The sequence below is a fragment of the Ammodytes marinus genome, assembly GCF_949987685.1.
Source record: "Ammodytes marinus genome assembly, chromosome: 10".
NCBI lineage: Eukaryota > Metazoa > Chordata > Actinopteri > Uranoscopiformes > Ammodytidae > Ammodytes > Ammodytes marinus.
Genome location: NC_137214.1, coordinates 22,878,549 through 22,903,625, shown reverse-complemented (window position 1 = coordinate 22,903,625; position 25,077 = coordinate 22,878,549). Strand labels below are relative to the sequence as shown.

General features: G+C 39.7%; 1 protein-coding gene across 2 annotated transcripts in view; it reads left to right on the top strand.

Annotated features, from left to right (window-relative positions):
- The window catches only part of gria2b (glutamate receptor, ionotropic, AMPA 2b), a gene marked incomplete at its 3' end in the record, with an annotated part of 48,949 nt that overhangs the window by 19,930 nt on the left and 3,942 nt on the right, over positions 1-25,077 (top strand). For both annotated transcript variants that reach the window (XM_080034957.1, XM_080034956.1), the window contains exons 2-12: positions 2,286-2,525; positions 13,379-13,575; positions 15,123-15,176; positions 15,285-15,443; positions 17,257-17,424; positions 21,580-21,684; positions 21,832-21,939; positions 22,221-22,427; positions 23,500-23,867; positions 24,525-24,723; positions 25,019-25,077. The exon at positions 25,019-25,077 is cut by the window's right edge and continues 189 nt beyond it. In XM_080034957.1, the coding sequence (XP_079891083.1) occupies positions 2,286-2,525; positions 13,379-13,575; positions 15,123-15,176; positions 15,285-15,443; positions 17,257-17,424; positions 21,580-21,684; positions 21,832-21,939; positions 22,221-22,427; positions 23,500-23,867; positions 24,525-24,723; positions 25,019-25,077 (1,864 nt within the window). The remainder of the gene's footprint in view (positions 1-2,285; positions 2,526-13,378; positions 13,576-15,122; positions 15,177-15,284; positions 15,444-17,256; positions 17,425-21,579; positions 21,685-21,831; positions 21,940-22,220; positions 22,428-23,499; positions 23,868-24,524; positions 24,724-25,018) is intronic.

The window sequence follows — 25,077 nt, the reverse complement described above, 5'->3', positions numbered from 1 at the left end:
AAAGCGTCATGACTTGTTTAACCTTTCTGACCTTCTTTTAGGAATGTTTCATCCTCAATAAATTCGTACAGAAACCATTTCCTGCGACAGTTAGCAGACGACACAATTTGGGTTCTATTAGCTGCCAGTTAGACAAAAAATTAAATTAAATTAGTGAGGACTGATCGCTCAGCGGCCACATAACCGGCCACTGTCATATGCTAAAGAGATGAGGAACACTGCCACAGACTGATTGAGATCAGACTGCTGTTAACGGTTGGTCTTGGATTAATAAACATCAAATTGCAAGGTTTGACGGACCTGTACAGATTTTAGAGGCACATGAACAGTAGCAGTTGATGGAAGCTGGCCTTTCCCTTGCTTATTCTGCCCTGTTCTTGATGAGCTCTGCATGTGGGACTGTAGTGGTGGAAAGCAGCCGGGCTTGCTGTAGTCTCAAGGATGGAGTAGTTGGTCTCTGACTATGAGGATAATTGTTTGAATTCCCCAGACGAGGTCTACGAATTTGAAGTGAATGAATAACACTCTCACAAAATATCACTTGGTGGACTTTAGTGGAAAAATTAAACACCTCTTAGCTGCCAAGCATGTATGAACCAACAACAATTAATGAGTGTGATTATTTGTCATTAAAGTTAACTTCTCACCTTCCAGCAATGATCTAGAAGTGTACCCTAGGGAGTGTCAGTACACCTTGACATCAGTGTTTGCTATGAGGTGCAAATTAATACAATTCACATTCTCTATATGTCTCTATTGGAGACACAATTAATTAGATTTAGTGTAGTTTAAGTTATTCAAGTGACTTTGTCTTGCTCAGCAGGGACAAAGTTTGAGAATAGATGAAGATTGAGATCTGCAGGCTGCTTGCTTCATTTGCTGGAGACGGATTTTAATGAGCTGCTGTTAATTGATTGAAGCTCCTCTGTGCTTAAAAGCACAATAAAGTGGCTGTAAAGAGTGCTCACTGTGCGTCTGGGTGGAACATTGAAGCAGGAATTGACTAAAGCATTTTCCAGGAAAGTGTTTTTTAACAAAAAGGCTGTAGAACAAAGTGTCTATGTGAATCTGTTGCTAACACAACAGCTGTCACTCTGTATTCTGCCCAGCATGCTCACATTTCAGCAACCATAGCAGCCACAGCCAGTGCATAGGTGGCAGGATGCCTATATTACTGCACTGGCTAATATCTAATGTGTGGACTCCAGTTCCCTTTTGTCAGCAAGTCGTACCAGTTATATTGTGGGAAATAAGTCATTAGTTTAATTAAAGTGGAGGACACATATGTCCAAGTCAATATGCCTGATTAACTTACATTGGATCAATACACATTTACAAGCAACATGCCAATCTGCTGACCCCAGTACACTGATCGAGAAAACATCTTGCAACCTCAGGATTGCTAAACCATTCAGCATTCATGTGGCCCTTTTCTGGTCTGTGCATAATGAATGTTAGAGGGCATCTCACATACTGTATATACCTTAGCGGTGATGGGTCATGAATTATTGAACAAAGGGGATTTTGCAGTCAATAAGATTAGGATGTAGTCTAAATAATCTGATGCAAAAACATCATCAGATATGCCGGTCGCATACCACCCTTAAATAATCCTAACAAAACCAATCATGTATGTTTACCGGCCTCCAAAGACCATGTTTTAAGGCTGTTTTATATTCTACCATGGATACATCTGCTGCTATTAGGTGGCTGTTAAGCATTGTACTGTAGCATATGTACTCAACTAGATATTCTCCCTGAGCAGAACTCAAACAAAGCACCATTACAGCCTATCATGGTTCAACACAGATGGACATCCAATATGAAGAATTAATGTTCAGTTTTGCTGAATGCCTGACTCCTACCCAACAGCACGTATTCCCACCATATCAAAAAGTCATAGGGCCACATAGTTTTGCATAACGGCAGGCTTACTGTGAATCTTTTACTATTAAATACAAGCACTCCCCTGGCAGAGCTTATGGAAAAGCTATACATTAACCAGCTGAAAGACAAACTGAAAGAGACGTCTCTCAGTGGTTGTATGCAGCCCTAATGAGCGCCAAAGGATTGTATTAAAGGTTTTGGATTGATGTGAATTATAGCAGTCGGCCATAAAAGTCTCACAAATGAATGTCAGAAGACTGTTTTCCACAAATGAAAAATGTGATTGTTTTGACAAAGTAATACCAAACCTCAACTACAAGGAACTTATCATTAAAGATGTGTGCACAACATCAAGCTATACATGCAGTACCTTAACAAAGCGTTTTCCTCTGCTTCAGTCTGTTCACAGTTCTCAAGAGGAGTGTACGCCATTTTTGGATTCTACGACAAGAAGTCTGTCAACACCATCACATCGTTTTGTGGGACCCTCCATGTCTCCTTCATAACGCCCAGCTTCCCTCTGGATGGGAATCAGCAGTTTATCATCCAGATGAGACCCGATATCAAAGGGCCCCTCCTCAGCCTCATCGAGTACTACAAGTGGGACAAGTTTGCCTACCTGTACGACAGTGATAGAGGTAAGACATGGACACCAATATGTGTTGTTTTGAGAGCATTCTTTTTTCTATTCTTTTGAATCCCTAAACATCAATGTTGGCATTGTGAAAGTACCTTTTTCTTGCAGCTGTTGATGTGTTTCAATTTGAAATTGGATTGAAAAAGCATGACATTTATATTAATATATACCTTGATTAAAAAAACTATGTTGTTCTTTTCAAAGCCAATACAAAAATGTTGAGCTCAAACTCAAGCTCTTTCAGTACATACACCAAATGTATGCAGAATACATTTTTACAACAGCATAGGTAAATCTAGTCAAAGGGCAACATTTTGTTTCGTGACACATAGCGTGTCACATACAATCAACTATAGCACCTCCTGTGTTTGAGAGTCTAGTATCAAGGGGAGGGGAGGGGAGGCAGTAGGAGTCATCTTTGACATACAGTGGAGGTGCCCTGCAGATGTTGACTTTCAACCTTGTTCTTCATAGATGCCTCATGTGTTTATGATATGAGCACGGAGTACTAGAACAATTGCACCTGGCTTCACAGCTAGAACAGTGTGCCAATTACAGTGGTTGAAAAAGCAATTTTTTATACGGAGAGTAGATTTCTAGAAATCTACTGTCCGTATAACATTGTTTTGAAACAGCTGTGAAATATGAACCCTTTAAACAGGAAATGGCTTGACTTCTTCCGATGGGCTTAGGACGTTTCAGCCACAACAGTGGAGTTTTGAAAGAGTTCTTAAGATAATATTTCATTGTAAAATCAATGATACATCCCCTGATTTGTTTTCACATTGTCTTTGTGATTTGGGTAGTTCTACAGGTTATGTATGTGTAATATAATGATACTGTACCACAAAGTCATTTTTAATTGATCAAGTGATTCAAATCTTAATAGATAATGAAATCATCGCTGGCAACATTTGTATAGCAGAGGTGGGCATTACCAAATATTGCATTGCTCACCAAAAAGGTTTGATTTAAACCCCAAAGACATATTTGAATCACTCAACCCACAGCAACAATGTTACTGTTATCTATGGAAGGTTTTATTTATAACTACTGAATGTGTTAATCATCACACGTGAGACAATTAATTTAAGTTTTTCTAAGTGTGAGGTGTGTTGAGTCACTTTATGTTATTGTTCAGCAGTGATTCACCTTCACCCAGTAAACTCACATTAACACCCGGGAGCCATACAGTCTTGTGTTGTCGGCTTCTGGGTGAGTGGTGCTTTTTTAGTAGGGTAGACAGATACAACCCCACTTACCCTCACACTAAACACATGGACACACAGATAGTCAGCTGGTTTGTAGTTTTAACTTTCACAAGTTCGACCTTAATGTCAAGCATCAATACTCGTTCTGCAAATGTAAGTAAAAACAAACTACAATACTACATATATATATATATATATATATATATATATATATATGCATAAAATAAATCTTACTTTGATGGTGAGTAAGGAGGAATTATGATCACAGCTTGTGTGTAATGTTTGGAGTGAGAGGTGTGCAAACTTTTTCTAAATATAAAGGTTTATCTTAAATAATGCATATTATCCTTTCTAGATGCTGTGTTTGTAATGTCACCAAGCCACTGCTATATTTCTTGTGGAATTTCTTCCCCTGTCTGATAGGATTCTCAGCTCTCAGGTTATACTTCTTCAGTCTCTTTATTAGTTCCCATTATAGAACAAAATCAGTCATTATTTTTATTTTCCGCAAACTGAAAGGAGAAGGTTTCGGACCACTTTGAAAAAATAGCTTTAAATCGTGAATGATACTTGATGAAAGCTCAAAGATGGCTTACCAGAACATTGAAATAATACACATACATTTGATTGCAGGTGAAAGTAAGTTAATCTACTTATCAAAACTTTATATACACTAGTTGTTGGGCTGAATCTCCCTTTCCTTTAACTCTCTATTGTTTCTTTTTTTTAACAATTAAAAATCTCCCATTGAACGTCTGCCCTTTACACACACACACACACACACACACACACACACACACATTGTCTTCACTTGATCTACTTCTCATGCTAATGCTAGCGCCTACCTGCTGTCTCTATTGTGTACACGATGGCACTTAAGGGCCTGTTGTGCATATTTCATCAGTGCATGGCTGTCTAATTAGGTCAGTGTGATTCACTCATTTCCATGGCAACACAAGGGTGGAAGGAGAAAGAGAGAAAAAGGAATTGTAAGTGACTGAGCTTGGTAAATGATGTAAGGTTGTGTGTGTGTGTGTGTGTGTGTGTGTGTGTGTGTGTGTGTGTGTGTGTGTGTGTGTGTGTGTGTGTGTGTGTGTGTGTGTGTGTTTTAGGGGGATTCCTCAGTTAAGTAGAGAGCCTCGGGAGAGGATGTTGTAGTTGCCACTAGTTATGATGTTATGAAGAATTCCATTAGCACACAGATACTAATAGATGAACCAACACCACCATTGTCAGTTGTTGTCATTAAGTCAGTTTACATAATGGATGTACAGTATGTGTGTGTGGGCAGTGGACAATTATTTTGCATTTATTCTGCTCGCTGATTGCAGATTTGTATTAAATCTTCACTTTTGCACTCACCAAATCTTTGATATGTCAGTACTGCTGGTTAGATTATTAAGAAAGGACCAAAGACAGGTAATAGGGAAAGGAAGAAAATAAAATTAAGAGCAGGAAATAATGCTCTCACAACCTGGATCTTTGGTCACTATTCTAAGACAAGCAGCCCAGTATTGTTAAGAATTACTTTTGATTCCCACTCTGCAATTTGCATCCAATGTCAATGTGTAATGCCAATGCAGGAGGTAGTGTGCCCTTTAAGTAGTTAGCTGGGGACCTATGAAACACCCACAATTAATAACTTTGTCCATAGCCTTGATCTTTTCTTAGCCTTTACAACATTTTTAATTGCATTTCCTTAGCCAGCCTCTGAGCAACAATCTGCAACAATTTATGTTTTCAAATTATCAGTAGATCAAAAGACTGTGTATTTGAAAGAGGTCGCTAGGACTGACACATTTATCTGGCACTGAACTACCACTAAGCTCTATGGAGCTTTTTCTGACCGGAAGAAAAAAGTTGTGCAAATATATATGTTGTATATGTACATGTACAATATACAGTATTTATACAGTAGGCTATATATATACACCCCTCACATTTCTTCAAATATTTCTTTATATCTTTCCATGGGACAACACTGAAGAAATGACACTTTGATATAATGTAAAGTAGTCAGTGTACAGCTTGTATAGCAGTGTAAATTTACTGTCGCCTCAAAATAACTCGACACACAGCCATTAATGTCTAAACTGAAGGCAACAAAAGTGAGTACACCCCTGAGTTAAAATGTCCAAATTGGGCCCAAAGTGTCAATATTTTGTGTGGCCACCATTATTTTCCAGCACTACCTTAACCCTCATGGGCATGGAGTTCACCAGAGCTTCACATGTTGCCACTGGAATCCTCTTCCACTCATTCATGACAACATCATGGAGTTGGTCGATATTAGAGACCTTGCGCTCCTCCATCTCCCGTTTTCAGAAGCCCCAAAGATGCTCAATAGGGTTTATGGCTGGAGACATGCTTGGCCAGTCCATAACCTTTACCCTGAGCTTCTTTAGCAAGGCAGTGGTCGTCTTGGAGGTGTGTTTAGGGTCATTATCATGTTGCAATACTGCCCTGCGGCCCAGTTTAAGAAGGTTGAGTGCACGTTTTCAGCGTCATACCAAGAGGTTGGCTTTGGAAAATAGACATATGAATACTGCCAGCATTGCTGCAGGTCTTGAAGGGGTTGGGGGTCAACCTGTCAATGCTCAGACCATACGCCGCACTCTGCATCATACTGGTCTGCATGGCTGTCGTCCCAGAAGGAAGCCTTTTCTAAAGATGATGCAAAAGAAAGCCCACAAACAGTTTGCTGAAGACAAGCAGACTACGGACATGGATCACTGCAACCATGTCCTGTGGTCTGATGAGACCAAGATAAACTTATTTGGTTCAGATGGTGTCAAGTGTGTGTGGTGGCAACCAGGTGAGGAGTACAAAGACAAGTGTGTCTTGCCTATAGTCAAGCATGGTGGTTGGAGTGTCATGGTCTGGGGCTGCATGAGTGCTGCCAGCAGTGGGGAACTACAGTTCATTGAATGCTAACATGTACTGTGACATACTGAAGCAGAACATGATCCCCTCCCTTCATAAACTGGGCCGCAGGGCAGTACTGCAACATGATAATGACCCCAAACACACCTCCAAGACGACCACTGCCTTGCTAAAGAAGCTCAGGGTAAAGGTTATGGACTGGCCAAGCATGTCCCCAGACCTAAACCCTATTGAGCATTTTTGGGGCTTCTGAAAACAGGAGATGGAGGAGCGCAAGGTCTCCAGTATCCACCAGCTCCATGATGTTGTCATGAATGAGTGGAAGAGGATTCCAGTGGCAACCTGTGAAGCTCTGGTGAACTCCATGCCCATGAGGGTTAAGGTAGTGCTGGAAAATAATGGTGGCCACACAAAATATTGACACTTTGGGCCCAATTTGGACATTTTAACTCAGGGGTGTACTCACTTTTGTAACCGGCAGTTTAGACATTAATGGCTGTGTGTCGAGTTATTTTGAGGGGACAGTAAATTTACACTGTTATATAAGCTGTACACACGCTACTTTACATTGTATCAAAGTGTCATTTATTCAGTGTTGTCCCATGAAAAGATATAATGAAATATTTGAAGAAATGTGAGGGGTGTACTCACTTTTGTGAGATACTGTATATATCAACATATTGTATAAATTAAGTTTGGCACTGCGGTCACGGCCAGTGGATATGGCTACAGTGTGAGCGCTGCCTGAATAGAGTTACCGCTAAAGTTCCTTGTATCTGCAGAATGTGTGATGTTAGCAATGTTTTGCTAAAACGTTTGCCATGTAAACTTAAAATATGATAAATTACCAGTGTTGTTTTAGCCGATTGTTGTAGTAGAAAATGTAGCCATCAAAAGTAATCTGGTGTAAGGTGAATTGTCCGTTATCCATGTTTTCGGGCAGCAATATATAGTTATAACACTCTAATTAAAGGTTATTGCTGCGGGCATGACACAAATTTAAAATAAATAGCTGCTACTTATTTGTGTCCATTAAAACCTTATTCCTTACTAGACATTTCCATTTGCAGATTCAATGTATTTTTCTAATGACATCACTGCAGGCTCTCCAACCTTTACTCTGATCCTCATAACCACTTGCCAATACATTTAAGTAGTGCTTCAAATGGTATTATGCAGAAAGTGGACAAGTATGAGTGGGGGAGGATGTTGGACCTTCACCCCAGTGGTTGAGAGAGGAAACAATGGATTGAAGTAAAGAGATTATAGCTGATATGGAGCTGCATTCGTAGGTATTGAATTGCTTCCCTCTTTGGATTATTCATGAGCTTTTCCGTTTCTCATTTGAATGATTATGCATAATATTATGAATATGCCCATACATTCACATACATAAACTCATTAAGATGTTTGTGATCAGTTACCATTTTCCAGTCACGGCTGCATGTTCGAATACGACAGGAGAAGAAATAATATTGTCACTGTGAAAAAAGAAGTTATGGTTTCCTGTTAGTGCAGTACCACAGGCATGATTACTTCTATGCATTATCACATTGTTCATTAACATGATGCTACTTTGCACATTCATTTATGTGTCCTTATTCCCCTCCTGACCGTTTAAATCAAATTCTGGGTAAAGCTGGTCTCATATCATCTTCAAAGTAATGCTCACTCATGCATGTTTGAATGGATGGCATAATATTGGCTGCAAGCCAGGACATAACATATGTATCATTCTGGACAAAAGTAATAATAAGCCAGTATTATCCAAGGGGAATATGGATCATATGGCAGTCTGTGAAATGCATAGCAAATCTAAAGAGCTTATTCTCAGCACGATTTTTAGATTTAGAGCGGCAACAAAACATTTGTATCAGGTCATCACAAGGTCCATTGTACAGAATGCAGGTAATATCTATTGTAAACTGTGTCAATTTGTTTACATTGTGGGGTTGCCTTGTTTGCAATCTCACCAAGAGTTAGATCAGAGAGTTGATATCAGGTTTGTAGTCGTGTTTGCCTGGTGCAGTGCAGGGGGCTGCATGTCGGGGAAAATGACTAATACCCACCCAAAGAGGAATATTACTTCCTTTGATAACTACAAATTGCCTTGTGAACTTGTTGTGTGTTTGGTCTTAGAAATCTGTACACTGGTGGAACTTAGTTCAGGAAAAACCAGGGTTAAGTTTAGAGTTGGAAACTGAGGGAACGATGTTGAGATACTTGAACAGAACATGATGTAACTTTTTACTTGTGCATATCTTGTGACATTTGTATTTCTTTTTGTCATAAGTAAAAGTAGGAAATGTTTAATGAAACAGAATAGAATGTGAAGGCTCATCAGATTAAAGTTGACCAGAGGAAGGGGGAGGACCATAGGGCCATAGAAAGGAGTAGGGGGAAGGACCTTATATGGCCAAATCTCATTGGTTCTCAGTTCACTATATAACAGCCCGTTTGGAGCAGAACAAGGCTTTTACTGTATACCCTATTTGTCACACTCTGTTCCAGCAGACTGTATCTGTCCCTTCAACCATGGAGGCAGAAGAAAAACTTTGAAGTACTTAGAGGCAGAGTATTTTAAAACACTTCTTTAAATCTCTTGACACAGATAACTTGGTAAAAATTCTTAAACGACTAGAGGGGGAAAAATAAGAATAGGAAGTCTCGTTAGAATGATGAATGGAAGTAGCGGACTATTGGTGTTTTCAATATAAACTAAGTCCTCATCATGTTTAGAGTTTTCGGGGAATTTAGATCAGGGATAGGCGGAAGGAAGTCTGGCGGGCATGCTCACACCCTTTTCTTTCTCGAGCTTAATAACTAATTTTGGGACGGAGTAAAGCTTAAGATAACTATGACGGGCATGCAAAACCTCATTTTATTTCAAGCTTTACAAACATTTAGGAAAGTGACCAAGTTCACATATATAATGGGAATAGAAATAACTCCAATTGAGGAGTATGCAGGCACACAACCTATTTTCTTTTCCTTTCTTGTCCATTTTATGTAATATACCTATACTCTCTTGTATTTTGTAAATAAAATCTCTTAAATATTGTAAAGCCTCAGTTGTGAATTAGTTTATAACTGGAACAGAAGGACTTTATGTATAGGTTTTTTCTTCAAAGAGATGGTTCCGTCCTCGGGGAGGTAAGTGCAATTCGATTCCACACAACGGCACATTACTGATTTAAAACACACACAACCTCATACAACTAACCTCTCTGTAAGGAGAGAATATGCTCACACACCAAATCGTTTAACATAAAAGAATATGCTCTAATACCTTCCCAGGTTTAACGTGATCTTTAAATTCTGAAAATAGTATAGCTGTTCTATTTTTTAGGAAGGGTGGTTTACAAAACTAAGTTGCATACAACTGAATAGCAATAACTTGTGAATTATATCTTCCATAAAAAGAAAAAAGGAAGATTTTCTGAAGCAAATATAAAAGGGTTTATACTACACAGAAACCGGCATCATCATAAGGATGAAGGGGTTCTGATGAAGTAAAACGCTGAATACGGTGGTATTTATTGAATATTGTACTTTATTTAGAAGTAATCTCAGGTAGTCTTGAGGGTACATCTTGGGCTTCAAACCGCAGAGGCCGGAGTTCGCATAGCATAGACCGTGGTGAGAGGAGAGACTTCGTTATGAAGAAATAATGTACAATTAGAGCATTGTGTTACAAGTTGGTTAATACGGGTTTAATAGGACATAACTAATAAACTTTGGATACTAGCTTTTCATTATAGATCAGACTTTTCCGGTCTAGATCGCATCAACGATTTCTGGAAGGCTGGGCAGTTGACGTGGCAAAGTTGGCGTTAGCTTGTGATGGTCGATTATTCATTTCAAATGTGTTGGCTTGTTGGCTACTTGTTTAACCACAAGGTCCAAGTATGGAAGTAAATGAGTGTCATCGGATTTTGAAAATAAAAAGCCATTGAATTTTAAGCACTGAATATTTATGCATTGAAATAACGTATCTGAATTTTTTGCAGCATTGAAATAATGTATCTGAATTTTTTGCCGCATTGAAATAATGTATCTGAATTTTTTGCCTCATTGAATTTTAAACAACTAATTTTCACCTTTATTTTACAATGTTTTAAAATGAAAAATCAAATATTCAACGTTAAAAAATTCAACGTGCCAAATTCAACTGCAAAATCCCATGTATGAAATTCAGAGTAAAACTTTGGGCAACCAAGGAAGAGCAATCGATCATAGATGCTAGATCGCTAGATATGCTAGCCATTATATTCTTCCCTATATAGAAACATGTTTGTACTCACCCAAGCACCATCGTTACTTGCGTTGCCGTTTGACATGGCTAAAACCTGATTTGCCTTCCTGCATCAGTCAGGGGTATCCAAGGCAACAAGCTAATATTCCCACTGGCTCTCTTTGTTTGAACGCGTTCGAGCATCTATGATCGATTGCTCTTCCTTGGGTCCCCAAAGTTTTACTCTGAATTTCATACATGGGATTTTGCAGTTGAATTTGGCACGTTGAATTTTTTGACGTTGAATATTTGATTTTGAATTTGAGAACATTGTAAAATAAAGGTGAAAATTAGTTGTTTAAAATGTTATGAGTTAAATTCAGAGGCAAACAATTCTGATACATTATTTCAATGCGGAAAAAAAATCAGATACATTATTTCAATGCATAAATATTCAGTGCTTAAAATTCAATGGCTTTTTATTTTCAAAATCCGATGACACTCATTTACTTCCATACTAAGGTCAAGTTTGAATTTTGTATTTTTTTTAATCATTTTTAAAGCTGTTCACTATTCAAAGAGTCATCATGACCAAACATAAAAATCATAGTTTCACCCATAGCAACATTAAATTCAAATCAAAATGTAATCCGACATTTTGCTTTCATCCTTACATTTAGCTTCACTGTAACTCACTATAAATTCCAATTATCTCATGTAATAAGCATTGATGAAACAGTCACATTTAACCACACCATAATGACCTTTCTGTAATTATGATGTACAGTTCTTTCAGATAAAAACTGCAAGCCTCCATTTTCCTCCCCAGCATCATAAAAACTGCCACCGTGTCGCATGGAATTGATTACATCAGTAATTCACCTCACTGTAGCAAGGCTATATGAAACACTGGAGCCTTTTCTCAAACCACTCTCCTACTGCCCCTCTGCAGAACCAGGGATCAATATCAGCAGAGATTCATCTGTGAGACCAGATAGTGAGGGTTATAGGAATATGAGTTCAAATGGAGATTCTATTGGCTTTTAACAGACTGCACTTCAGATTGATGGACAGGTGCTACATGAAAATGAAATAACTCTGATAGCGTCCGTCTGTTCTGCACTGTATAGTTTTATGTTATTGGTTTTGGAGTCAGGGGTCAAACAGGTGGGTTCATAGGATAGTATTGATGTGCAGATTGTTTTTGCCCCACTTTGAAAGAGCAAGGGTAAGGTGTGCCTTGCCTGATCGCCTGAACTAAAACACTTTAGTCATTTTCACTGGTGGCAAGCCAGTGAAGGATGATGGGAGGGATGGAAGAAGCCAACATGGTCAACTGCACCTTCCCTATAGTAAAAAAAAGGATGGAACAGCAAAATTACAGTCACTCAACTGAGCGTGACTGGTCATTCATTCTTGACCTTGGCCACAACAATTGTTAAAAACATTCTTCATTTAAGATCAGTGTACTCATTTGTTCTGGAGGTTTTGATCATATCACTCATCATGCGACCGTAGATGTGCCAGCTTTTCTATTATTCTGAGCACTTTAAGGACTTCTCCTCTATACAGTAATATCATAATAATTGAGGTTGACAGTTTGTTCTCAACTTGGTAAACAGTAAACGTCCACAGAATAGTGGGGAGTTATGGAAATAATGGTAGTTTTGACCATCTTAAGATACAAACGTCATTTGCGGTTGAAGGCTTCAGAACAAGCGAGTTAGCAGACCCGGGTTCGATTCCCGCCCGCGGTCGTTCTCTGCATGTCACTCCCCTCTCTGCCCCATTTCACCTCTGTCTCTTCAAACTGTCAATAAAGCATGATAAATGCCAAAAAATATCTTTAAAAAAGAAAAGATATATATTTATGTCAACCCCTGTAAAGAATTGGATGGAAAACACATAAAAATGCAGTCATAAATCAGCAAAATAAAACTTTTAGTGTTGATGTAGGCAAGTGTATCGTTAGACTGACTTTCCTCCCACATGTTGGTCAGGTTATGCGAGAACAAACCGTGACTCATCTCGCTGGGCTCTTTACATAAGGCATTGCGTCTCTGTATGAACCTCCACAGGGCATGAATAAGCAGACAGTGAATGTAGCCAATCTGCTCTAAAGGTATATGTTCGTTCTTGGTTTTGAGTAGGCTGTGTCTGCTGCAATAATTTGTTTCGAGTTCATTTTCATATTTTGTCTGCCTCTACCATTGCTGCCTTTTCTCTATTGACGTGACTTGTCTATTGCCCTAAAATGGGATACAATCTAAAAACTATTGCAAAAATCAAAGGAAAGCTAGTTTCAGTGTAATTGGAATACAATACATGGCTAAAGGATACTGTGCAGACACACTATACATTATATCTACCTATGGTGGTGGTGAGATCTTCTTGGTCCCATTTTGTTTGCATGGTATCTCTTTAACTTTGACAGTTCTCAAAAAGTATTTGGTATAAAAATAATCTTGGACAAAACGGTCAGAAAGACAGTATGAATGCTTTAACCCAATGTATTTCCATTCTCAGGCCTGACAACACTCCAGGTTGTTCTGGACACAGCTGCAGAGAGGAAGTGGCAGGTGACAGCCATCAACGTGGGGAACCTAAAAGACGAGAGGAAAGACGAGGCCTACCGCTCACTGTTCCAAGATCTGGAGAACAAGAAAGAGAGGAGGGTTATCCTGGACTGTGAACAGGATAAAGTAAAGGACATCATGGATCAGGTAGAGTGCTTCTTTAAAAACCTTTCTGCTTATTCTGGGCTACTGATAGAGGGGTTGCAAAGAAGATAACAGCTCCTGAATGGTGCCTGGATATATCTTGCAGATATTAGTTTACGTTTTTCCAAAGCTGTTGAGTTTCTTATTACATTGAATTGCACCATTACATTGAACTTTTTTGTTGTTGTTGTCAAATGTGTGTTTTTACTTGGCTCTATGTTGCAACCTGCATGTACTATGAATGCTAGAGGTTGGACTCTCCCACCAGGGATGTACTAATAGTTTTTTGCAGAAGAATTTCATCGTTGGACTGAATGATTTTGTCATTTTGTGATAATTCCACATGGATTGTGGTATTCATAGGCTATTACAAAAATAGCAGCAACTAACTGAGAAGAGTTGTCAATCCAGCTAACTGTCTAATTAATATCACAGCAACATCTACCAAAAGTTTGCTTATGTCCAAGTAAGGCTGTAGCAATAAAAGCACAAAGTGTATTGAGCTCAGCCTGGGTGACTTTTACAGTATATATTATGATCTTTCTTTCTTTTCTAAATAGCTAAGAAGAGGGGAATATGAAAATAAATATATGCTCAGCAGTATGTATTTGAAGTAATTGCATACAGGAAATGCTAAAAATCTGGTTGTCCAAGTGTATAAGGGTACCATAACAATTACACTAATTGCAATTAAAGGCAAAACAGATGCACATAAACGGGTTATTTTTACTCCACCTTTTACCCAGGAGGGAGGCATATTGATTAGCATTTAAAGCATGCAAACGTCTCCTTGAGCGAATGCTGAATTAAATCAATGCCCGTAGCCCCAGTGCCTGTTTATCTGAGAAAAACAGAATCCATTCAGGTGGAAGTTTCTTGCCTCATGTCAAAGACATTTACGCTGGAGATACAAGAATGTATTATTCAAATCTGCTTCAAGTAGCGACCCTGACAAAAACGGAGGTGTCAGGCATGCAGCAGCATTAGTTCCAGGTGTTATTTGGATTAGGTATTGAAATGGCAAAGATATTCATGTTATTTTCTGCTTTCTTCCGTGGTTCTACTGATAAAGGAAATGGATTTTTGAATGGGATATATCTGTCTAACAGTATTTTTGACTGTGACTGTTCATTATTTTATATTCAGTTATAATGGCCACAACTGTTATTCCGTGATAGTGGACATAACTATCGGCCATGTTACGGTTGATAGTTTCAAGTTATAATGTTTAAAAATAATGGGAACTTTGTGTAGTTTTTATATACTAGTTATTACATGTATGGTTGTCTTATCTCTAGTTGCCCCACTCTTGGTCTATTAGAGAATTACATAAAGGTTTTTTTAAATAATAGTGGCAACCGAAAAACCATGAAATAGCTGGCAGTCATATGGTGTGTCAATTTAAAATTGTATTAGCAAAGTCGAAATAATATAGATGAACTTGTTAAAGATAATTTTTTGATATTAAATCTGTTTTCCCGAGACTTTTTATTAACTCCAGTGGGAGCTAATACTTTTGTTTTATATTTTCACGTCTCATAACCCTGCAGGTCATCACAATCGGCAGACATGTTAAAGGCTACCACTACATTATAGCCAATCTGGTAAGTTAACACACACCTTGTAGAAGTTGTGTAACCCGTTCACATGTTTCTAAAATCCCTTATATACTGTAGACTGATAACATGTGGGTGTCAATTTGACTTTTCTAGGGTTTTGTTGATGGGGATCTATCCAAAATCCAGTATGGCGGTGCCAACGTGTCAGGCTTTCAGATTGTGGATTTTGATGATCCTTTGGTGTCCAAATTTGACCAGAGATGGGAGGCCCTAGAAGAAAAGGAGTATCCTGGAGCCGACAATAAAATAAGGGTGAGTTTAACTATGCACACATGCCTCTTGTACTGTACTTGTAAAGATAATCTCACTTTATTTTCTTTGTTTGCAGGATGACATTGCTACTTCAAAATTCCTTTATATGCACTTACTGTGCCTGAGCCACTCTAATGTGTCTATATGTAAATTAATAATGCAGTCTTCATCTACATTGCCAAGGATTCTTATGCCCTGCTACACAAACACACATACATGTTCCCATGAGCTGAGCGTGAGCATTTCTATACAATGTGTGTGAAATAAGGACATGTAAATGAAATCAGGATGGTGTTGTATTTAATTGAAAAAAAGTGTTGGCACATACTAGCCCCTTGATATAACACAAACATATTGTAATATCAGCTCTCTCAGAACTGAATCTGCCTCCCACTCTTTGTCTCCCAAGCCAGAGACAATGTAATTGCCAAATATATTCTCCCACTGTTGATCTGCAAAATTGTCAAAGTTCAAGTTATTTTTATTGCCACACAGGCTGGCTGCGAGTGGTTCATGTCTGGAAAAGAAATCACTCTGACATTTACAACATAGTGCAGCATAGAACATAAAAACAAAGGATGAGAAAAATAATAACACCACCAAAACCAGACATTTAATATTCACTTTAACAAGGACAAGAGGAATACATACTAAGAAAGACATGGAGTAGGAGGTGTGGTGTTTGCATGTATGTGTAATTTAGTGCTTCAGAGGAGGATATTGTTTTTCTCATGTTGGCCATCCTCATTTGTTCTGTGGGGTCATTTATGGTCAGAACTTAGAATTAAAGCCTCATTTATCAACTAAATATTCTATCTTTAAAGTGTTGATGAGATGAGGTCATGTTCAAGATTGAGAGTTTGACTTGAGGCACAGACTTGACACTTCCAATGTAGATTGCCTCAAACCATCCCAGAATAATAATTAGACGCATGAGTGCTGTTAAGACAAGACAAGTCATCTGCAATGGAGCAAAGCGTCTCATTCCCTGCTAATTGAGACCCCAAAGATTTGCCCTTTGTTTCCCCCGAAATGGAATTTAGTTTTTGGGACTTCTGTCCACCCCATAACAAGTGACAGAAAGGAGAAATATAACTATGTATGTGGACTGTCTCACTAGTTTTTGATCTTTTGCTTCTCATCTCTCTGAGGGGTGAAGCAAGACTACTCGGTTAGTGACCTCACAAACCCATTATTTTGAGCCTAGAAGCAGACCTTTTAAATGTCAGAAAGGTTTCTCTCTTGATCCAAACTAGCAAGATCCCCTCGGTAACTTAAGCTGCACACCCAACCTGCTTTGGAGGACATTAGGTTCACAATAAAAATTCACATTTTTATTGTGCTGAAGGAGCATGTCACCCAATGCAATGTGGAGTGGCTCACTGTTTAGTTGAACAGTATTTCGACAACAATAAAGGTTAATTTAAAAGAAATACGCTTTGTTTGGGTTAATATTATGGTCAGAGGTTTGGATTAGGCTGAGGGATACCAATAGGATGGTGGTAGGATGGCCTAAGGAAGAGGGGCCGACCAACAACCATGAGGTCGCTGGTTCGGTCCCCAGCACTGGACAGGAGGGTGTTCCTCTTAAAACTACCGTTGGCTTGTATTACATCTACCCACCATCTCTACCATTGTGTTTTTGAGCAACACACTTAACCCCAAACTGTTTCAGGGGCGCTGTACTATGGCTGACCCTGCGCTCTGACCCCCTCCGAAGTGTGGTAACTTGAGAGGGGGTATGCGAAAAGACGAATTTCAATGTGCCGCGTGTAAATTGACTAATACATCTATCCCATTGTCCTGCCCCTAGTACACATCAGCGTTGACCTACGACGCCGTGCAGGTTATGACGGAGGCCTTCCGCTACCTGCACAAACAGCGCATCGACTTCACCAGGAGGGCCAACAATGGTGACTGTCTGGCCAATCCCGCTGTGCCCTGGGCTCAGGGAGTGGAGATCGAGCGAGCACTGAAGCAGGTAAGCACAAGGCAAAATACACACATCCTTTTTCTTGGTGAAGACTTCTTGCCAGTGTAGCCATGGTAACAGCAGATCTCCCCCCCAGAAAATGTTCAAACATCCACAAAGGCTGATGTTTTCCCTACGCATGTGGTGGTCACACACAAATCTATTCTTAAGAAACTGAGGTGTGCCCACAGATTGTCTTCTTTGATTGACAGAGCTTTGATGCAAGGCAACAATTAGCTTCACTCCTGCTGAGAAAAGGAAACTTGGCAACCAATGTGAAGCCTAAGTGGATTTTTTCCCGGCTTTTGTTTGAGGTTTTCAGGTTCTGATTTTGATTCTGCCCTTTAAGACAAGATCACCTGATAGCAAACTTAATAGGATACAATGGGACAATGGCACTACCATCAGTATAAGTTAAACATATTTTACAAAGAAAAATGCCTAAAGTGTTGCACCAAGGGTTAGGGTCATCATCTTGGGAGTTGCTTTCAACCAATCAACTAAGTAAAAAGGTCATTCAAAGGTTGTTGTTTCTTTGTATCTGAATATCTGCCACTCTAACTTGTCTATCTGAGAATGGGAAAAATTGCTAAACTCTAGCTATTGGCCATGAGGCATCGTGAACGTGGGAGTTCCATAGCCATAACAACTGTATGCATTTATTTGGTGAATGTCAGATCAACAGGTAGTGTTGCACAGTGCTTTTCCAGAATGTATCAGTACTTGGCTTTGATGTCCTTGCTTGGTAGCTACCCATTAAAGGCCTACTTCACCGGTTTGAATATGAAGGTGTATTGAATTCTGAGATCCTATGTAGTATAAATGTGCAAAAAAAAAAAAAAAATCGGTTCATCCTAGCCTGAGAAAAGGCAGAAAGAGTGTTTTTTTTAACCCTATATTTCTCCTTCTCGTGACATCACAGAAAGAGAAATATAGGGTTAAAAAAAACGTACTTTGTAAATATTACTGTGATGTCACAGTAAAAGACATCACAGTGATATTTACAAAGTGAGTTTTTTTTTAAATTTTTTCGCACATTTATAGGGGAAGGTGGGGTGATTTGTGCATTTTGGAAGTTGCAAAACCCCTTGTTTCTAGAAAACCGTGGAAGAAATTGGAAATGTGACCACATATTTAAGAAGAGCCATCCATTTGACTCATCCTGTAAAGAAGGGAGACACAAGGAATAAGATATAAGCACATTTAAGCTAAAAAAACTGTGTTTTGCCTTTCAAAGTAAAATTTCCATGATCAAGGTTTTTTGATTATTGTGTCTGAACAATTATAGACACGTTTGAAAACATTTGACACATGTTTTAGTGCTTTGGTATGCTACACTTTGAGTCTATATAGTTAGCACAATGTCAACCCTAAATTGCTGCATCATGCCTATTATCCAAAATTCTGGGGATGGGGTGATTTGTGCGCAAGGGCCTGGGTGAGTTATAAGTAAGTAAGTAAGTAAAATGTATTTATAAAAGCACATTTATGACAGTTTGCACTGTCCAAAGTGCTGTACATAGTGCATTCAGTAGGTAAACAATGAAGGTAAAATAACAATAACCAAAATAAAAGACGTAAAGCCCATACATCCACATAAACACAGATAGTAGTGCAGAGGTAAGTAAGTAGTGCAGAGGTTAATGGGGAGGAAACACCAGGGTGTACATATGGGTTTTGAGCCTTGATTTAAAGGCAGAAATGTAGGGGGAATCACATTTGTCAGGTGGCAGTTGGTTCCACAAGCACGGAGCAACTAGTGCAAAGCACATTTCTGAGAGTTGTGCCAGTGGCATGGCTGTATACGCTGGTCACCAAAAGAAAGTGATTGTCTACAGTAGCTCAGAAGAGAGTGACATCTCAATTCCACTTAACGACACCACTTATGAGAGTTCAGATGGCCAGAAAGATGATGATGGTGACTTTGTCATTGTGACACAATGACGCACAAATCACCCCACGTAGTGACAAGACAACTTTTTTTCCGAAAGCTATATTTCTTAAACAGTTTATTCCAGATCCAAAGTTTTTATTGCCAGGGATGCACAACATCCTGAAATATATGTACATATTTGAGTTGGAGACATAACTGTCAAGGCCTCACTTTAAAATCACTTTGAGTAAAAAGTTGCACAAATCACCCCACCTTCCCCTACTACATAGGATCTCAGAATTCAATACACCTTCATATTCAAATCGGTGAAGTAGGCCTTTAAGTCCAGCTACTGTATGTACTGTATATGTAAGATTTGTAATAGCTGCCTTTTGTCATCCTATTTAGGCAAGTCAGGTAGTTACTAGGTTAAGATCAAGGATGCCTTTTTAAAATCAAATTATATGTTTTATTTGTATGTGAATGTGTTTTTTTAATGTGTTTTCTGAGCCTCAGGGATACACCCATTGGCCCTCATTTATCAATTTTGCGTGGAAACTGGTGCAGATTCTGGCGCAAATACCTCCCTACGCCAGGTGTCGCGTGGTATTTATCAAACAGGCGTATCTCGCCAATCTCAGCGTACGCCAGGCCATTATTGATAAATGCGGCGGATGAAAACGAGCGTATCACGCCCCTATATTTTCTCAGTTTAGAGGCCTCGCCCAGAGGTTTTACGACATGGATATGCGCAATACGGCACTTCCCTGAAGTAGAAATTGACAGAATAACAGCGAAAGTAGAAAAAAAAGAGTTTCCTTTCGGAGCATTAGCCTACAAGCAGCATCAAAGAACGACAGAAGGCAGCAGTTAGGAAGGAAATAACTGCTGCGGTCAACAGTGATGGTGTTGACTCAAAATCGCCTCTAAAAAAAGCGTGTTGCTGTTCTGAAATGCAACCAACTGGGGGTGCGGGGCTGCGGGCATAATATAAGTGGTGGAGGAGAAAAAGACGCACCAACTGTCCGATAATGGTCCCCATAAAATAAATACACGTCTGCAGAGATTTGAATGATTAGAATGTATTGGCCCTTTTAGATAGCACTATTCAAAAGGGTTTTAAAAACTAAAAATAACACATTTAGCGTTTTACTGTATGACAGCATGCGCTTGGCACGAGTGGTCAGCCCGGCCGTCAGCTGCACAAGCCGACCCGGCAGCGATCAGCTGTGAGAGCGCCCACCGTCCTGCTCCACCAGCAGATAGGAACAACGTGCCGGTTAACGGTGGAAATACATCGCTCGCTTTAGCATTAATGACACATTAAAAGAGGAACTAACATCTACAAAGTGCGTCAAATAAATAAAATGTTAAGCTGAATGTTGTGCCGTGTATTTTTTTGTATCATAAAGAGCAGTGTATGTCTAATACATATTTAATACTTAGGCTAACATTTTGAATGAATGCAGCCCCCGTGCCTCAGTGTCCCCCCAGCTGCTCCAAGTCGAAGATAACTGCCCTTACGCAGTCCCATGCTGCGCTCCTAAGTGGCCGGTGTGCGCACTATTGAATCATCTCTCCTACTCAGTTGCGCACCATAAGCTGCACAATTTTAAGTGATTAATATCTTTATTTCGGTCTTATTTGCACTGCATTTGTATTATCTTCTAATAATTGTCCAACAAAGTCATCGGCTACCCGGCACAGCCTGCACTGCGAGTCCAAGCTGTTTTCAAATTTGCGTACACGAGCTGAGAGCTGGCGTGGGATTTGAGCGTACCCTACGCTCACGTCCATATTGATAAATGCCGAGATTTGCGTGGAAATGTACGTACACCCATTTTTCTGGTCTACGCAAGATTGATAAATGAGGGCCAATGTGTTTTGCATCCTTGTAGTTATTTCTGCCTTGGCCCTTTTGCCATTTAAGTTAGCTGCCAATAAATGAAGAGATGGAGAATAGTGTCTCAACACATGCTGTTTCTATGCTGTGATTTCCTCTCCAATCTTGGCATTGATAGTTTCCTTATGTATTTCCGCTGCTTTGGTGCTCAGTATGAAACCCCATTTGGAGCAATTTCATTGCAGACAAGGACAAAATAACAGAACAAAACATCCATTGCTAACAGATAGATTAAAGAGACTTCTCACAAACCTATATTGACAAATTGGAGTATCAGATAAACTGGTGAAAAAAGTGGTTTAAATGTGACAAAGCAGTCTTAGTATACATGCTGTGAAAGCCAGTTTGAAAAAGCCACAGTGTAACAGTTTCATGTTCTGTCTCAAAGGTGCGCGTGGAAGGCCTGACAGGAAACATCCAATTTGATCAACATGGCAAGCGTGTCAACTACTCAGTCAATATCATGGAATTAAAAACTAACGGACCTGTAAAGGTAAGCATCTGGAAAGTATGCTAGTACAATAATATGTAACTGTGTTTATTCACTAGGTGAATTGTTTACATTTTCATCTTACACTTGTTGTTTTCATGGATATTACTTTACTTTACTTTAAATTATTGTTTTCCTCCCACCCAACAGATTGGATACTGGAATGAAGTTGACAGAATGGCCGTCACCAAATCAGATGTCTTTGCAAACGACTCAACAGGGATGGAAAACAAAACAGTTATTGTCACCACCATCTTGGTAAATGTTATAACACGTAATTGCATACATAAGATAGCAGGATATATGTGTTTCTGTTGTAGCACAACACTTCTAAACTAATCTTGTCTTGACATAATAAATCAAGGACACACATCTCTTGCGATAAGACTGTGCTTTGTTTATGACCAGCCCTCTCGTATTCACAATGACCTGCTGGCAGCCCGGCGTGAAAACCCCTTTTCTTTGAAGCTGCTTTTTACATTGTAATTCAAACCTCTTGTACTGAGCAGTGTTCTCTGTCTCTTGTCTCTGTCCTTCAGGAAGCTCCGTACGTAATGCTGAAGAAGAATTCCGACCTTTTTGTGGACAATGAGCGCTACGAGGGTTACTGTGTAGATCTGGCTGCCGAGATAGCGAAGCATTGCGGCTTCAAATACCAACTGAAAATAGTGGGGGATGGGAAATATGGAGCCAGAGATGCCGAGACCAAAATCTGGAATGGCATGGTTGGAGAATTAGTATATGGGGTGAGTTATCTTGAACGAGAGGTAACGTGTGTCCTTGATGAACACCACATTGCACTTAATGTGGTTCCTTAAAGGTGCTCCTATAGGCCTTTCACACCGCCGCAAAATCGGAGCTAGTTCTGGGCTTGTTCGGAGTTAGAGCCAGTGTTTTGGTTTCACACCGCCAGAGAGCCTGCTCCGGGCCGTAAAAACCGGGGGAACTCATACCCCAGGATTGAGCAGGGTTTGATAAGAACTGCTTGCACGAACGGTTGGGGGAGGGATTATCCTGACCAACCAGAGCAACTCAAACCTCATGCCCGCCATATTTAAAAACACCGCTACTACGAGACGTAAACATAACATAATTACCGAACGTAGCGATCAAATTGACCGGCGAGAATACGCTGTATGGGTCCTGTTTGCTTAAGAAAGCAAAGCGAGAGCCAACAAGTGTAAAAATAAGACGTATTCGCCGCTGTTGTTGTGCTTAAAGCTAGCGGTAGCTTTAGCGTTAGCCACAAGAGCAGCGGCGTCGGGTGACGTACACACACGTTTACAGTGACGTCATGACGTTGCTCTCTTGCCGGCTCCATGGCTGTCTCCGGTCGATGTGAAACCAACCGGTTCATAACTGGGATAAGGCTGTAACCAGTTTTGAACTGACCCCAACACCAGCCTGGAACTGACTCTTGGTTCATTTTGGTGTGAAAGGCCTACTAGGAACTTTCAGTTTGTGTTACTTCTTGCACCTCCTTTGGACAAAAGCGGTAGTGTTTTTACTGTGCCAGCTGTAGTTCCTGGGTGAGCGTACCCATGACAGAGGCATTAAGAAAAAATATATAAAAATAGCATTCTTTGCACTGATGGAAATCATCAGAGGAAAAATTACTGTTTCAGAAATATTTAAAAGTTATAGCACCTTTAAAGTAAACTATTGCAAACCTCAAGGGGTTAGAGTCGGGAGTAGGTTGTTTTTTCCCACACTAGATTTGTAGCAATTGTTTAAAGATCAGTTGTATCCCAGATTCAACAAGTGCATTTTATTAACTGTTGTCCTGTTTGGTTTCTTTTATTCCTTTGTTTTTAATAGAAAGCGGACATTGCGGTGGCTCCTCTGACCATCACGTTGGTACGAGAGGAGGTGATCGACTTCTCCAAACCCTTCATGTCTCTGGGGATCTCCATCATGATAAAGAAGCCTCAGAAATCCAAACCCGGAGTCTTCTCCTTCCTTGACCCGCTAGCCTATGAGATCTGGATGTGTATCGTCTTTGCCTACATTGGTGTCAGTGTGGTGCTGTTCCTGGTCAGCCGCTTCAGCCCGTACGAGTGGCACACAGAGGAGTACGAGGACGGGCAGATCCAGACCAACGAGTCGACTAACGAGTTTGGCATATTCAACAGCCTGTGGTTCTCCCTCGGAGCCTTCATGCGCCAAGGCTGTGACATATCACCTAGGTGGGTCAGAAAAATAAAATGAGAAACTGCCAAGTTTTTTCCCCAGATTAATTATTATTATTATACATTGTGGATCCCACCACAGTGGGCTTGTGTCTAAGCCAACACTAATTTCTATTTATATAGAGAAGAGTGTAAAAAATTACAAACAATAAATTACTGCCACTCTATAACAGATTAAACCATCACCAAGGCAACCAATCCCGGTAAAGGGTTTTTTACTGGGAGTTTTGTCTCCGTCAAGCTAAGGGTGTAAGGGCAGGGTGTCATATTGTATCATATTGTATGGAATGTAAAGCCCACTGGGGCAAATGTCTATTTGTGATATTGGGCTATACAATTAAAACTGATTTGATTTGATTTGAACCAACACATATATGTATATGAGCAGAAAATCCACAGAGCCTGCAGCAACAGACATGCACATTAAAGCAAGTACTTACACACAGACAGTACGTTGCTAGGCAATGAAGATAATTACAATATCTTGGAGCAGGAAAATGCAGATACTTGTACCTGAACTTATATGAAACTTTAATTAAATGACATGCGCTCAACGCACTGCCACTGTCCAATATTACGTTGTTACTGATTGACTTGTTAAGACAGAGGATGTAAAGTACTTATCGAAAATGTCTCTATTTGTTTTCCCACTAGATCTCTGTCTGGGCGCATCGTTGGTGGTGTTTGGTGGTTCTTCACTTTAATCATCATCTCCTCATACACTGCAAACCTGGCTGCTTTCCTGACTGTGGAGAGGATGGTCTCTCCCATTGAAAGTGCAGAAGACCTGGCTAAACAATCAGAGATAGCGTATGGAACTTTGGACTCTGGCTCCACTAAAGAGTTTTTTAGGGTAAGAGAATTTTTCACTTTCTCAGTGAACCATGCTAATGCATGAAATCCTCGTTGGGGTTTTTTTATTTATTTATTCATTCCAATAGTCGCTGGTGCTCTGTCCCAAAATATGGGCTCAAAATGCCTAGCAAAGCACTGTTAATGAAGTTAAATACCTGAAGATTCAATCTCCAATAAATATGTATTACAATGGTTATTGTATGCTTTGAGGCAGTGAAAATAATGTCAGCATCACAAAAAATGTTTGGAGGAATAACGTGTCTACTGCTACTATTGTCTTTTTTCCAAAACAGCGCTCCAAAATTGCCCTGTTTGACAAAATGTGGACATACATGCGGAGTGCGGAGCCCTC